This window comes from Martes martes (genome assembly GCF_963455335.1).
Source record: "Martes martes genome assembly, chromosome: 12".
Lineage (NCBI taxonomy): Eukaryota > Metazoa > Chordata > Mammalia > Carnivora > Mustelidae > Martes > Martes martes.
Window position 1 is genome coordinate 86,868,797 of NC_137900.1, and position 13,941 is coordinate 86,882,737.

General features: G+C 37.7%; 1 protein-coding gene across 5 annotated transcripts in view; it reads right to left on the minus strand.

Moving 5' to 3' along the window:
* Positions 1 to 13,941, minus strand: part of MAPKAP1 (MAPK associated protein 1) — a 243,106-nt gene that overhangs the window by 211,411 nt on the left and 17,754 nt on the right. For 2 of the 5 annotated variants that reach the window (XM_080820352.1, XM_080820349.1), the window contains exons 2-4: positions 12,143 to 12,207; positions 2,844 to 3,171; positions 345 to 434 (exon numbers count right to left, since the gene is read on the minus strand). In XM_080820352.1, the coding sequence (XP_080676478.1) occupies positions 345 to 434; positions 2,844 to 3,102 (349 nt within the window). In that variant the 5' untranslated portion in view covers positions 3,103 to 3,171; positions 12,143 to 12,207. Of the gene's footprint in view, positions 1 to 344; positions 435 to 2,843; positions 3,172 to 12,142; positions 12,208 to 13,116; positions 13,272 to 13,941 lie in introns of those variants that run through there. The other 3 variants (XM_080820353.1, XM_080820350.1, XM_080820351.1) reach the window with 2 other exon arrangements.

Consider the following 13,941-nt stretch of genomic DNA (forward strand, 5'->3'; position numbering starts at 1 on the left):
TAGGTTGGAACTGCCAGGAGGAATCTATAACCCAGAGGCCCACCCAAACCATAGGTATTCCTTGGCACTAAGAACAAGGTACTGGCATGAGAGTTTGTACAAAATGTGCCTTGCACACACCAATTCCTATGACCCAGAATGAAGAGTGACCAAAAACACAAGAACTAAAGAACACATGGCGTCAAAGGTCCAAGGCACCCAAGTGAAAGCATTCAAAGCTCAAAACACAAGAGGTATCTGCTCAGAGGATTTAAAAAGATGAATTAAAAAATAAAAGCTCTTATTTAATAATATAAACTAAATATATAAATCTCAAATTAACAATTAAAATTATTTCCATTTACCTGATTGCTTAGAATTTCTTTCTTTCCACTGAATATTTTTGCATTTGATCTGGTTTTGTCTCTCTTTTCGGAGTCGTTCTAATCTTTGAGCTTGAAAAGAAATATTATAACTATAAGTTTGTCAATGAAAGTTTACTATAAACAAAGACATAATTAACTACCTTTATATGAATAAAGATGTTTTATATTGCATATGTAGGGAAAAAGTCATAAAATTTTAAAGGTGGCACCCCTGAAAAGCAAATACCAACAAAAACATGAAAATATTCTTGATTTATAATTGAAATTAGAGGATATAAAACATTAATAGAGATCATAAAGATAGTATTAACATGGAAGAGAATAATAAAATGTGAAAACTTCTGTGATTAATATGACATTTCATTATATAAATCATTAATAACGGTCTTAAAGGAATTTTAATGCACAAATGAACTGAAGTGAATATTACATTACAGGAATAAAATTACTGTTATGAATTACTCTACCCGTTTCAAAAATTAAAGATAAATGAACTCAGACTAGACTATTAAAGTTTTAAATATAAAATCCTTTATCTAAAAATCATGAAAATTATAAAATGTCAAAGCTATATAAATTAGCATAGCTTTTCTTCAGTGGGCTGAAACAGTTTATAGGTAGTAAAATAAATGATTTGTATCTTTGTAACATTAGTCAAATCTTAAAAAGAATAATTTTTCTTATACAAAATTTTAAGATACGCTGAAAGGATTAAAAAGTAAATTCTTTGGTCACTAGGACACACCACAATTGTAATTATTAGCATCTAAGTGCTATCTTAAGAAATTCCAGCAACAATAACAAAAGCATCACCAAAAATCATGCATTTGTGAGATTATATTACCACTGGCCAATCAACCTGCAAAAATCAGTGAACCGATCTTTTAAAGAAATACTGTTCAGCATATATTAACAACTACTGCATACGGAAACCACAATGGAGAAGAAAGTCATAATTGATACCATTTCTTGAGATTAGTTTCCTCTGGCTAATCTTCAACTTCCTTTCCTGGCACAATGGTAACAAAAAATAAATAAGTAAATTTCTCTTTCAACCTCTTGCAACGTAGAAAATCATATACGCTTGCCTTAGCATTGTGGTAGGGGAAACACTGAAACTAATCTTGCCATAAATGTAAACTGTACCAGCAAAAGCATTCTGACAATGTCACATTCGAACCAAATGCCATTGAAGGAAAATACATTCAATTGCAATTAATAAATGTGAAGGGTACAGCCAAAGTAATATAATCATAAAACTCTCAATTTAGCAGCATTCTCCTACTGAAATCCATTCAGCCTGTCATATAAGATATCATCTCAATAACTTGCAAGGAAGTCAGTTTCAACTAGAGAACTGAGAATCAATGGTTCTAAATTATATTCAAACCTTCACTCAAACCCTATTTTGATAAAAGTTCCTTGAGATACTGGGAAATGCTATTAATTATTATCATCATGAGAGCAAATTATTCTTTGGAGATGTCACAGAATGCAGAATTCTGAACCAAAACCTTAACATGCCTTGCACTGTATATTGTATCCTGTGGTACTCCTTTATGTGCATTTTACTTTTGGACCACAAATAAAAACATCCAAATATTTTCAATGTTCTACCACATCTCCTACCATTACTTTTCCTGGAAGTTAGCAGGTTACTGCTACTGATTAGCAGAGATTTTATTTTCTGATTATGTAATAAAAATCACCTCCTAGCACACCCTGTCATATTAGAACTACATTACATATTCTAAATAATTTATCTAAGTAAAGACCTTGGTTCATCACATTCGCCTTGAAAGGTTTCCAAAACACATAAGCTAAAAAATAGGTAATGATAAGCTTTTAAAAGCTAATTACTGAATATGTACGTACCAAAGTTTAGCATTTTCAAGCCACAAAGATCAAAGGGTAGAGAGCAACTTAATAAAGATAATATATTAAAAACAGGGGCATCTTTTCTAGTTTCACACCCAGTGTAGGAATTCCTATTAACAACAGCCCTAACAAATATTCAGGTGTTTACTCCAATCCCCCTCCCAGTTCCCCCCAATCCCTCCAGGGCCAAGAAAAGGCTCCAGCAGCAGCACTCCTTGGCTGGTCAGCTCTCTGTATTAAAGGTTCTTTATTATGTCAACCTGAAAACTGCCACCAGGTAGTCTACCCACTGGGACTAATGTTGCTCTGTAAAGATACTCAAAATAAGTCTACTTCCCTTTCTACATGAGGACGTTTTAGAAACAGAACATCCAACATGCTTCTCAGAGTCACCGTTTTCATCTATTCATCTTCTACTTCCTTCTAATAGCATCATTCCAGAGGCGCTCTCCATTCAGAGAGAGGGAGACGTTGTTTAATCATGTTCCAGTTAATACACAGAAACTTTCCCCACTAAACCTATTCCAATATTATGCATTGTTCTGTAAGATTATTGACTGATTTAAAGTTCAGAAGACATGACTAAAAAGCAATGTTTACCTGTATTTGAGCGTCTTCTAATACCAAAGTCCCAACTTGAGGTAATATCGACTGACTGGGCATATACATAGCCCTGAGTCTCACCATTGCTTCCCTGAATTTCTGACCCACTGTCTCCAGGCATTGAAGGAGGATGAATCTTCTCTAGGTCAACATCATGATCAATGAGAACCATCTCACACATTCCTGTGTCATCACTGGTCACATGTGACTGTCGAATATGAGCTAGAATGATAGTTGGATTGTCCAAGAAGGCCATCCTTTCTGTGGGCCAATTTCCTTAAAAGGCTATTTTCTCCTCTTCATATTGTTTCACGTGCTCACCTCCCTAGAAACATGATGTACACAGCAATATTTAAGAATGAGGAAGAAAATGACTGAATCATTTTTCAAACAAATTCAAATTAGTAAAATGGTACCTTGAAAATCAACATTTATCCCTGTACCTTGGAGCTTACGAGGATTAAATCTAGGCTGAAAGGAAATCCTTATAAGCACTAGGGGCTACAGCTCTAGTCAATGAGATCTCCATGGTATCAGAGAGGTTGGCTTCCTCTCTTGCAAAACAAATAATAGTGACTCCTTAGGCCACTCAAAGCACATAATTACCGTTAAAACAATAAATTTTCCTTTCTTTCTCCCTTCAATTCCATTCAGTCTCCTCATTACTTTATAAGGTCATGGGGGAACAAGTCGTATTTTCCTCAAATTATGTGCAAAAGTGTGAACCTGTACTTCCTTCGTTTACATTTCCCCCTTTATCATATGGCTATGAGGTAACTAAAAGAACACAGACAATACTTCAGTTACTAGGAATTAATAAAAAATGAACCAGCAAAGTAATTTTGTTCAATAAATACATCTTCTTTTCTTCTGGTTTAAGATAGTATTGTGCTTTTATTTCATTTCATTTAATTTAAGAGGGGGAGGGTGGGGCAGAGGGAGAGAGAGAATCTAAAGCAGGCTCCACGATGCCCAGTGCAGAGCCTGGTACAGGGCTCGATCTCAGGACCCTGAGACAATGGCCTGAGCCGATATTAAGAGTAGGATGTGTAACTGACTGAGCCACCCAGGTGCCCTAGCATTGTGCTTTTAAAATAAACTTTATTAATCAAACTTCTCTGCTGCCAAATTAGTTTCTTCTCTTAGAAACCTCAACGTAAGAACTGCTTCCTGAATCCTGCTGAAACTAAAATGATGTTTATTCTGGAAACAAAATGATGTTTATTCTGGAAACTGAGGTACCTCCTCAGTTTAACAGGAATATTCAAAAAAGAAAATATGGCAGTCTCCCCTCATCTGTGGTTTCATTTTCTGCAATTTCAGTTACTCGTGATCAACAGAGGTCCAACAGCAGATGATTCTCCTTCTAATGTATCATCAGGTCAATAATAGTAGCCTAGGGGAGCCTGGGTGGCTCAGTAGATTAAGTGTCTGCTTTTGGCTCAGGTCCTGATCCCAGGGTCCTGGGATCAAGTCCCGAATTGGGTTCCCCGCTCAGTGGGGAACTTGGTTCTTCCTCTCCCTCTAACCCTCTCCCTGCTTGTGCTCTCTCTCTCTGTCAAATAAAATCTTTAAAAAAAATAGATTAGTAGCCTAATGCTATGTCACAATACCTATGTCATTCACCTCACTTTATCTCATCATGTAGGCATTTTATCACCTCACATCATCACAAGAACGCTGATCATGGTATAATAAGATATTGTGAGAGACTACATTCACATAACCTTTATTCCAGTATATTGTTGTAATTGTTCTGTTTTATTATTGTTGTTAATCTCTGTGTGTAATTCGAAAATTAAATTTTATCGTAGCTAGGTATGTGTAGGAGAAACAATAGTACACATGGGGTTTGATACCATCCATGGTTTCAGGCATCAACTGCAGGTCTTGGAATGCACCCCCTACAGATGAGGGGGGGCTACTGTATTAGAGGACACTAGTCAGGATAAGGACCTACAGGTAGAACTGGGTTCAAATCCTCACCCTACCACTTGTTGACTATGTGATTTCAGTCAAAATAACCTTAACCTCTTTGAGCCTGTTTTCTTTCTTCATTAATAAAACGGAATTCCAGGAATGAGAGGATATATAAGATAATGTAGGGAAAGTGCTCAAAAGAGCACCTGACACATAATCAAATACTGTCTGCAATTAATAATAACAATGATGATGGTAAAAATAATCACTGCTAACTTCAGCTTTCAATTCTTATTTAAAATAATCCTAAAATATATCAATATTCATCCTTCTTTAGTAAGTGCACAGCACGTAAAATAATGTGTGCTTCCTTTCTGACAGAGGACTCTGCAGGTCATCTGGGTCACCTTTCTCCTCCTCTAAGATCATTATGAGATGCAAGGAACATGAAAGCTGGAATGATTATGTCCTCAGAACAGTCCCAGAAAGTTTTATTTTTAGAAAGACCTACAACACTAGATTTTCTTGTCATTTGTTTCTTCTAGAAATGGAACACAGTGGGAAATCTAGCTAATAAATCATTATAACAAACAGAGGTTTTTAAAAATTTTTGTCTAGTAACATTCTACCGACATCACTTGGTAGATCTTAAAATAAAGATACTGAGATTAAGAGAAAGTTTAACTGAGGAACATCTCTAATCAAATGAATTACACTACTCTTCATTTTTTCCTTCAAATATATTTAATGAGTCATTATTTTACACTGAGACTAATGGGAAATGCCAAGGTAAGGCACCCCTGAATCAAAAAGTTTATAACCTAGGGATGCCTGGGGGGCTCAGTTAGTTAAACATCTGCCTTGGGCTCAGGCCATGATCCCAGGGTCCTGGGTCTGAGTCTGCATCAGGCTCCTCGCTCAGTGGGGAGCCTGCTTCTCCCTCTGCCTGCCGCTCCCCCTGCTTGTGCTTGCTCTCTCTCTCTGACAAATAAATAAATAAATCTTTTTTTTTTTTTTTAAGTTTAGAACCTAATACTGTCCTAGTGTATTTCCTAATACAATGAGATCCCTCCAAGTCTCGGAAATATTAATGTCAGCCTACCATTTTAAGTGTATTAATCAGAAAAACATTACAGAATCACAGGGGAGCATTTAAATTTCACCTGTAAAAATAAGAATTACTTATAAAACCACAAAGAGATGTATACACTCATGGAATTACTTATAAATGAGAATATTTGTTTTGTAACAAAATCAGAACATCACAGATGGTCAAAACTGCCGACATCCTCGTAGCAATCATAGTATCTCCCCCAGGAGAGTAAGGCACTAGTCACTAGCAGAGGGACAGGTGCTTTCAATTTCATATTGAGTAACTATCCCTTGCAAAAAACAAGGGCTTGAGCGAGAGGCAACACATTTAGTGGGTGTTCTGGCACCAACAAGTCAAATGGCAAAGGGCAAAACAACAAAAGTATACTTGAGTACCCTCAAGAGAATCAGAATGTGTGTGTGTGTATATATTTTTTAGGAAAATAGATCTGCTCCATCACCCCTTATGAAGAAAAGAGTTATGGGCAAATTCTTCTGAAGGCACATATGAAGTCCCTAACTCTACCCTCGTATAACAGAGGTCCCAAAATCCCCAACAGGAGCAGATATCTTCTCTATTGGTATACTATGACTTCATACAATGAGGAATCTGTACGATTCACTCAACAAGTATTATCCAATACCAGTTCTCATAGAGAATTCCAAGAAGTCTGCCCTGGGAAGTGTGCCTTCCACCTACCATGACATGTATTTGAAGACTTAGATTGTAAGTTCCAAAAGGACAGGAGACACATCCCTTCTGGCAACAAGCATCTTACCCAAGGCAAAAATTCAGTAACAGTTGCTGTCTGACTTCCAAAGACTATATAATTTTGTTGTAGAGATACGTCATCTATAAGCATATCATATGTAGTATGATTATAAAGAAAGGATTGCTTTTCCATTAATACAGATACAAGAGACTCTCTTCAATGTGCCTTTCAAAACTGTCACCTTGGGGGACATCTGGGTGGCTCAGTTGGTTAAGTGTCTGCCTTCAGCTCAGGTCATGACCCCAGGGTACTGGGATCGAGCCTTTCTAACAAATAAAATCCTTAAAAACAAAACAAAACAAAACCAAAAACCTGTCACATTGGGACACCATCAACTTACCCCAACACTACATTTCAGAACCAAAAGAATGTTTTAAATCACTTTAAGAGCAGCAAATTAACATTTGAAGGTAGATTTGATTTCTAAGACAAAGATATTCCAAACACAGATGAAAACAAGTTATTCTCCCTAATCAGTTGTGCAAAGATCAAAGATTTTTAAAACATAACGTTGGGGGGCGCCTGGGTGGCTCAGTGGGTTAAGCCTCTGCCTTCGGCTCAGGTCATGATCCCAGGGTCCTGGGATGGAGCCCCACATCGGGCTCTCTGCTCAGCGGGAAGCCTGCTTCCTCCTCTCTCTCTGCCTGCCTCTCTGCCTACTTGTAATCTCTATCAAATAAATAAATAAAATCTTAAAAAAAAAAAACAAAAAAACACATAACATTGGCAGGGTTCAGAGAAATGAGTCCTCTCATGCACTGTAAAAATGAATTAAATTGAGACTTTTTAGAGGGTAATGTGGTATCATCTATCAAAGTATGAGTACCTTCTGGGCAACCCTACTTGTAGGATTTTCCCTTAGGAGATAATTACGCAAAAATATTTATCTCAGGATTATTTATTATACTGAAAGTCTGAAAGTAACTTAAACATCCACCAGTAATGAGTACGTCACAACACATGCAAGTAACAGAATACTACACAGTCATTAAAAATAGCTGGTAGAGAACGGATAAACAAAATGTGGTATATACATACAACAGGATGTTCTTCAGCCTTAAAAAGGAAGAAAATTCTGACACATGCCACAACATGGATGAACCCTGAGGAAATTATGCTCAATGAAATAAGTCACAAAAAAGACAAAGTATATGATTCCACTTGTATGAAGCACCTAGAATAGTCAGATTCATAGAGACAGAAAGCAGAACGGCAGATGCCAGGGGCTGGAGGGAGAGGGGAATGTGGAGTATTTTTAAAGCATGTTTAAATTTGGGAAGATGAAAAAGCTCTGGAGACTGATGGTGGCGATGGTTGCACTACAATGTGAATATACTTAATGTCATTGAACTATACTCTTAAAAATGGCTAAAATGGTCAATTTTGCTATATATTACAATTTTTTAAATTTAAATTTTTAAAAAATGTCTAAGAAATGCCACATTAAACAAAATTAAGTAAGTTTTCTTCTTGCTATTTAATTATAGATTTCCCAATGCTTTTAAATAACTAATGTATAGTGTGAATCTCTAAGAGTGAAGAATCTCATAACGCAAAACATCCCAAATCCCAAATTTATCTGATCCTTAAACATTTTTTCCTACAGTAACACCTATCAATGTATAAGAGACTCACAGGGGCTCAGTCGGCTAAGCGTCTGCCTTAGGATCAGGCCACGATCCCAGTGTCCTGGGATCCAGCCCTGCGTTGAGCCCCTGCTGAGCAGTGAGCCTGCTTCTCCCTTTCTTTCCCGCTCCTGCTCTCTCTCACTATCTCTGTCTCTCAAATATAATAGATCTTTAAAAAAAAAGAGAGAGAGAGAGAGATTCACAGAACATGGTTTAGAAACGCTACTTTACATTTTTAAAAATACAGTTTCTTTGGGCCCTGAACATCTTCCGTGAATGTTACCAATTCTTGACTTGGAGATAACTGGTCCTTTTTATAGAGCTTTAGGCTACCTAGATAAACAATTTCAGCTTCCAGGAGGTCTGTTCCCCAAGATGTCCTACTTTTCACAGATTCTCCCATTTTTTAACTCCAGGTTCCTTTCAAAGCATAGACATTTGTTTTAAAAAATGAAAGCAAAAGGGACATCCACACAGAGTTGGAGGACATGAGATATCCCAAAGTGACACAGTCATTTTTAATGTACTGGGTGGGTCTCCTTTTATACTTCATTCATTCAACAAATATTTATGAAGTTCCTACTATGTGCTAAGTGTTGTTTCAGGTGCAATCTAGATGTTATTACCACTTTACGTGACCATTTGTGTGCATTAATAACCATGTAACTTGCCCGTGTTAACTTGGAACATGCCCTACACAGGGGAGTAAATTTTTAGTAGGTTTTAATGCTATCAAGTCTCAATACAAGTATATTTTTAATAATAGCTTCACACACATATGTTCTCCAAACTGTTTGCAATGGGTTATAGAAAAACACAAGATACAACATAGTAAAAAAGTAGATGACAGAAGTGGCAAAGGGTAAGGAACTCTGGACAAATGTTATAAGATCTTATACATTTGGCACAGGAAGACTGTAGAATATCAGAAGCAAAAAGCAATTACAATAACTAACCTTATTTATTACAAAAGCTAGACTTGCTCTTTCTTTTTTAGGTGGATTAATTCACATAATTTTCAAAGTAACTCCATGAGGTAACATTTTTGTCCCCATTTTACAGAAGAAAAAACTGAAGCAAATAAAAACTTGCCCAAAGTCAGACAGTTAATAAGTCTGAGGCCTCCCTAAACAAAAAGTAACAAAGAATTATAACAGTCATAATAAATGAGATTTTTAAAGATCTTGTTGAGTTCGTTGGGTTCTGGGTCCTGAGAGAAATTTCTGTGACGGGTCTTCGTGGAAGACATAATACAGGAAATGTGTTACGCAGCAGACTAGACCCTTAGCCTTCCCTCGACTCATGCAACCGTGATTTATACAATAGCAAGAAATAAGCAATGCACATAATCGTTATCTAAAAATAAGTCACAAAATTTTACAAGAGAAAGAAACTTCAGAGATCACCTACTTGTTGACCTGAAACCACAGAGGAAAGGTTTACTTTAAATTCCAAGCTGCTTGTAAGCATCTTGCATCTTTTTAAAACCCCTAGAGATTTATGCAACTTCAGTTGCAAACAAAGTCCATAACTGAGATAACCCAAGCATGAGCAAATGAGCCCTCCCTATACTTCTTCACTCCCTAAGGACCTGAGATGGGTCTTAAACGGGACTTAAAAGGCTCACGTCCAGCCAATGATTAAAAGGAAGTCCCCCTTCCTAGATTTTCAAACACTCTCTATACCTACTTGCCTCTGCCAGACAGACTTCAAGCACCCTTACCTGCAATCTGTGAAAACTTGTCTGAATAAGCAACAGCCTGAGGCTTCTCCAAGGTCTGCAAACTCCCAATCAAAAATTACTGCTGCCCCATCAATGTGTCATATAAATGTTGGCATGTTAATTGTGTATTTATAAGATTGTTAATGGTTAGTTAATTTACCTCCCACACTATTATTGTACTTGAAATGATTTAACGTCTGCTGAGGGAGTTAACAACATGTAACAGCAGATGCGAGGTTTTTTTTTTTTTTTTTTTTTTACCTTTCCTCACTGTACCCCGACTTCATGCTATTAGCATTAACTTCAAGTCAGACCTGATTCCTATACGGGATTCCTTAAGAGTGTTACATTTGCACAACAAGGAATGACCACAATTTAGAAAAACAAAAGGCTTTTTATTATATACAAAATCTTTCATGTATGAAAACCAACAGACCCCTTTACTAAGATTTGGACATCTTTTGATCTAGTAAAGTTCAGAGTTCATACCTCCTGGAATTTGAAAACTATTGAAATTGACTAGTAAAATAAAACATACTTTATTGTTTTTAAATCTTTTTCTAATTCTAATATAACTCTACATTAAATCTTCATTTATTTTTTAGACCAGCAAAAATTAAGTTTTTTGTTCCTTTCGAGAATTAAAATCTCCATGTGAATATGTCTAATTTCATTAAACAGTGAATAGTGAGACTCTATAGCTGGAGAGTTTAATTTTTCCTTTCAGAAAAGTACTTGTTAGACTCAAAACAACAGAAAAGAAATGCTTCTATCTTCTTTTAAATAATAGGGGGATTCATTCACTAAACATCATTGCCAGCTAGGCACTGGGAATCCTACAAAAAATTAGATGAACATTGGCCTGCACCTTCCAGAGGCTTACAAACTCCAGCGGATGAGCTACGCTGTATACATGTATAAACGTAACATAAGGCAATACATACTAACCATCAAATGAGACACTAAGTCTGTCTTCCAAAAGACAAGAAAGTTACAGAGGCTTTAGGAAGTAAGAAGGTCCCAGGGATGACCAGGATTTCATTAGACAGACATTCAAGAAGAATAATGGATGATGTTGACTGAGCTCTTACTATCAGCTGTACGTTCATATGACAACATATTTTGTCCTGACAACCACCCCAAGGGGTAGGTATTAATATCATCTCCATTTTACAAATTTTAAAAAATTAAGGCTTAAAGGAACTAAGTAACTTGTCCATGATCACATGGTGGGTTTCTTTTTTCTTTTCTTTTTTTTTTTCCCAAAGATTTATTTATTTATTTATTTATTTATTTGTCAGAGAGAGAGAGAGAGAGCGAGAGTGAGCACAGGCAGACAGAGTGGCAGGCAGAGACAGAGAGAGAAGCAGGCTCCCTGCCGAGCAAGGAGCCCGATGTGGGACTCGATCCCAGGACGCTGGGATCATGACCTGAGCCGAAGGCAGCTGCTTAACCAACTGAGCCACCCAGGCGTCCCTTCTTTTCTTTTTTTTTAAGATTTTATTTATTTATTTGACAGAGAGACACACACCGAGGGAGGGAACACAAGCAGGGGGAGTGGGAGAGGGAAAAGTGGGCTTCCCACGGAGCGGGGAGCCTGATGTGGGACTTGATCCCAGGACCCTGGGATCATGATCTGAGCCAAAGGCAGATGCTTAAGGACTGAGCCACCCAGGCGCCCACATGGTGGGTTTCTTAAAGGCAAGTCTTTACAGCTCCTCCTATCAAGAAGAAGAATCTATTTCCCTACCCCTTGAATCTGGCTTCACCCTGTGATTTACTTTGACCAACAGAATGTAATGAAAGTAACTCTAAACCTCAGCCTCAAGAGATCTTGCAAACTTCTGCTGTCACTTACTTTGGAACATATGTGAATCACTGAAAGAAGCTTGCGGGGGTGGGAGGGGCATAGATTTAAAAAAAAAAAGGACCTTGGGATAACTGACCTGTAGAAAGGCTCAGTTGTCCGTCATTCCAGCTATCCTGCTGAGGTCTCCTGATGAGTAACTGAGGCCATCTGAGGCCAGCCAGATCCCTACCAACCTACCAGGAGATCAGGTTTTCCTTCCTATAATAAAATATCTCCTTTGGACAAAGAGACCCTGACCCTTGGTTTTTCTTATACCACTAACCTCCACCTGAAATGTCTCCGAATCTTACCATCTGCCAAGATCCAGTTAAAGGGAGCCTGGTACAGTACAGTGCCTCTCTGTCCACGAACACACCTAAAGGGCAGAGGAGAGTGACCATAAATCAAGGTATGAAAGAAGGTTGGAGGAGCCACCTAAAGTAAGATGCTATAAGAAATTTACTTTAACAGTTCATTCATATTTTCCATTCTATAATATACTGTACCTGTATTTGTTTTAACAGGAAAAAAGTTTTACCTTTGAAAATATCACTAGTCGAGGAATACGGGCCATGCTTACTTTGTGGCTTCTAGCGCTCCTTGGCACGTACTGGGATTCTCATAAACCCAGTCTAAACAGCAAGGTCTAGTGGAGAAATATTGACTTGGATATCAGAAATATTTGATTTTGTGAAGACAAAATGGCACTTTATCAATGGACAATTCAAGATCTAAATTTTGCTCAATAGATGTTTCCCATGACTAGTATGAAGAACAACGATCGGCAGGGACGCCTGACTGGCTCAGTCAGCAGAGCATGTGACTCTTGATCTTGGGGTTGAAGTTCGAGCCCCACATTGAGTGTAGAGATTACTTAAAAATGATGTCTTTTTTTTTTTAAAGATTTTATTTATTTATTTGACAGACAGAGTTCACAAGTAGGCAGAGAGGCAGGCAGAGAAAAGAGAGGGGGAAGCAGGCTCCCCGCTGAGCACAGAGCCCGATGCAGGGCTCAAACCCAGGATCCTGAGATCATGACCCGAGCTGAAGGCAGAGGCTTAACCCACTGAGCCACCCAGGTGCCCCTAAAAATGAAATCTTTAAAAAAAGAAAACTATGACTACTAATAACACCATAAAACAATGAGTATTTTCAAAGTGTTTTGAAATGTTTAATAGCTAGCAATAGATGTGAAACCTCAGACAATCTACCCACCCACCACCCTCAAAACTCCAAATATGCCAACATTTCTGGCCGTTAAAAGCAATCTGCTAGTTTGGGGTACCTGGGTGGCTCAGTCGGGTAAGCGTCTGCCTTAACTGAAGTCACGATCTTGGGGTCCTGGGATCGTGCCCTGCTCAGGCTCTGCTCAGCGGGGAGTCTGCTTCTCCCTCTCCCTCGGTGCTCTCTCTCCCTCTCTCTCAAATAAATAAGTAAAATCTTCAAAAATAAAAAAAAAGAAAAGAAAGAAATCTGCTAGTTTGCTGCAATGTAGCCCTAAATTATTTTTCCAGTGGGTGCTGTTTCTCTGACATAATAGATTTGATTGACGCTTGTGATAATAAACAAATAATTTGAGGTTTTACTTTAATATTTCAGGTAAAAATGTTTATCGTTTTACCTAGAGTGAAGTAATGAATAATGCCAGAGAAACTAGACTGCTTCCCAATGTGAAATTACCAGTACAGGAGCTGAAACCATAAACAGCACTCAACTATCTACCAAATATTCACTGATGTCATTCATTTGACAAATATTTATGAGGCACTTACTATGTGCCAGGAGCCAGAGATACAATGCTGAGCGAGAAATGAAAAAAGACTTGGCCATTGCCTTCAAGGTGCTAAAAGTTGTATATGGCAGTTCTAAGATGGCTCCAGAAATTGTCTCTTGATATCCATGCAATTACATCATGCCCACCCCTTTAGTGTGGATAAAAGCTAGCCAACAGAGTATACAGCAAAAGTGTTGGGGGGAGGTGTGGGGGAAGTTATACCCTTGATTACTTTCTGTTATAGAAGACGCCATCCTGGGCAACTGAAAAGAGAGATTCTCCTGCTGACCTTGAAGAAGCAAACAGCCAAGTTATGGAACAATATATGGCAAGAAC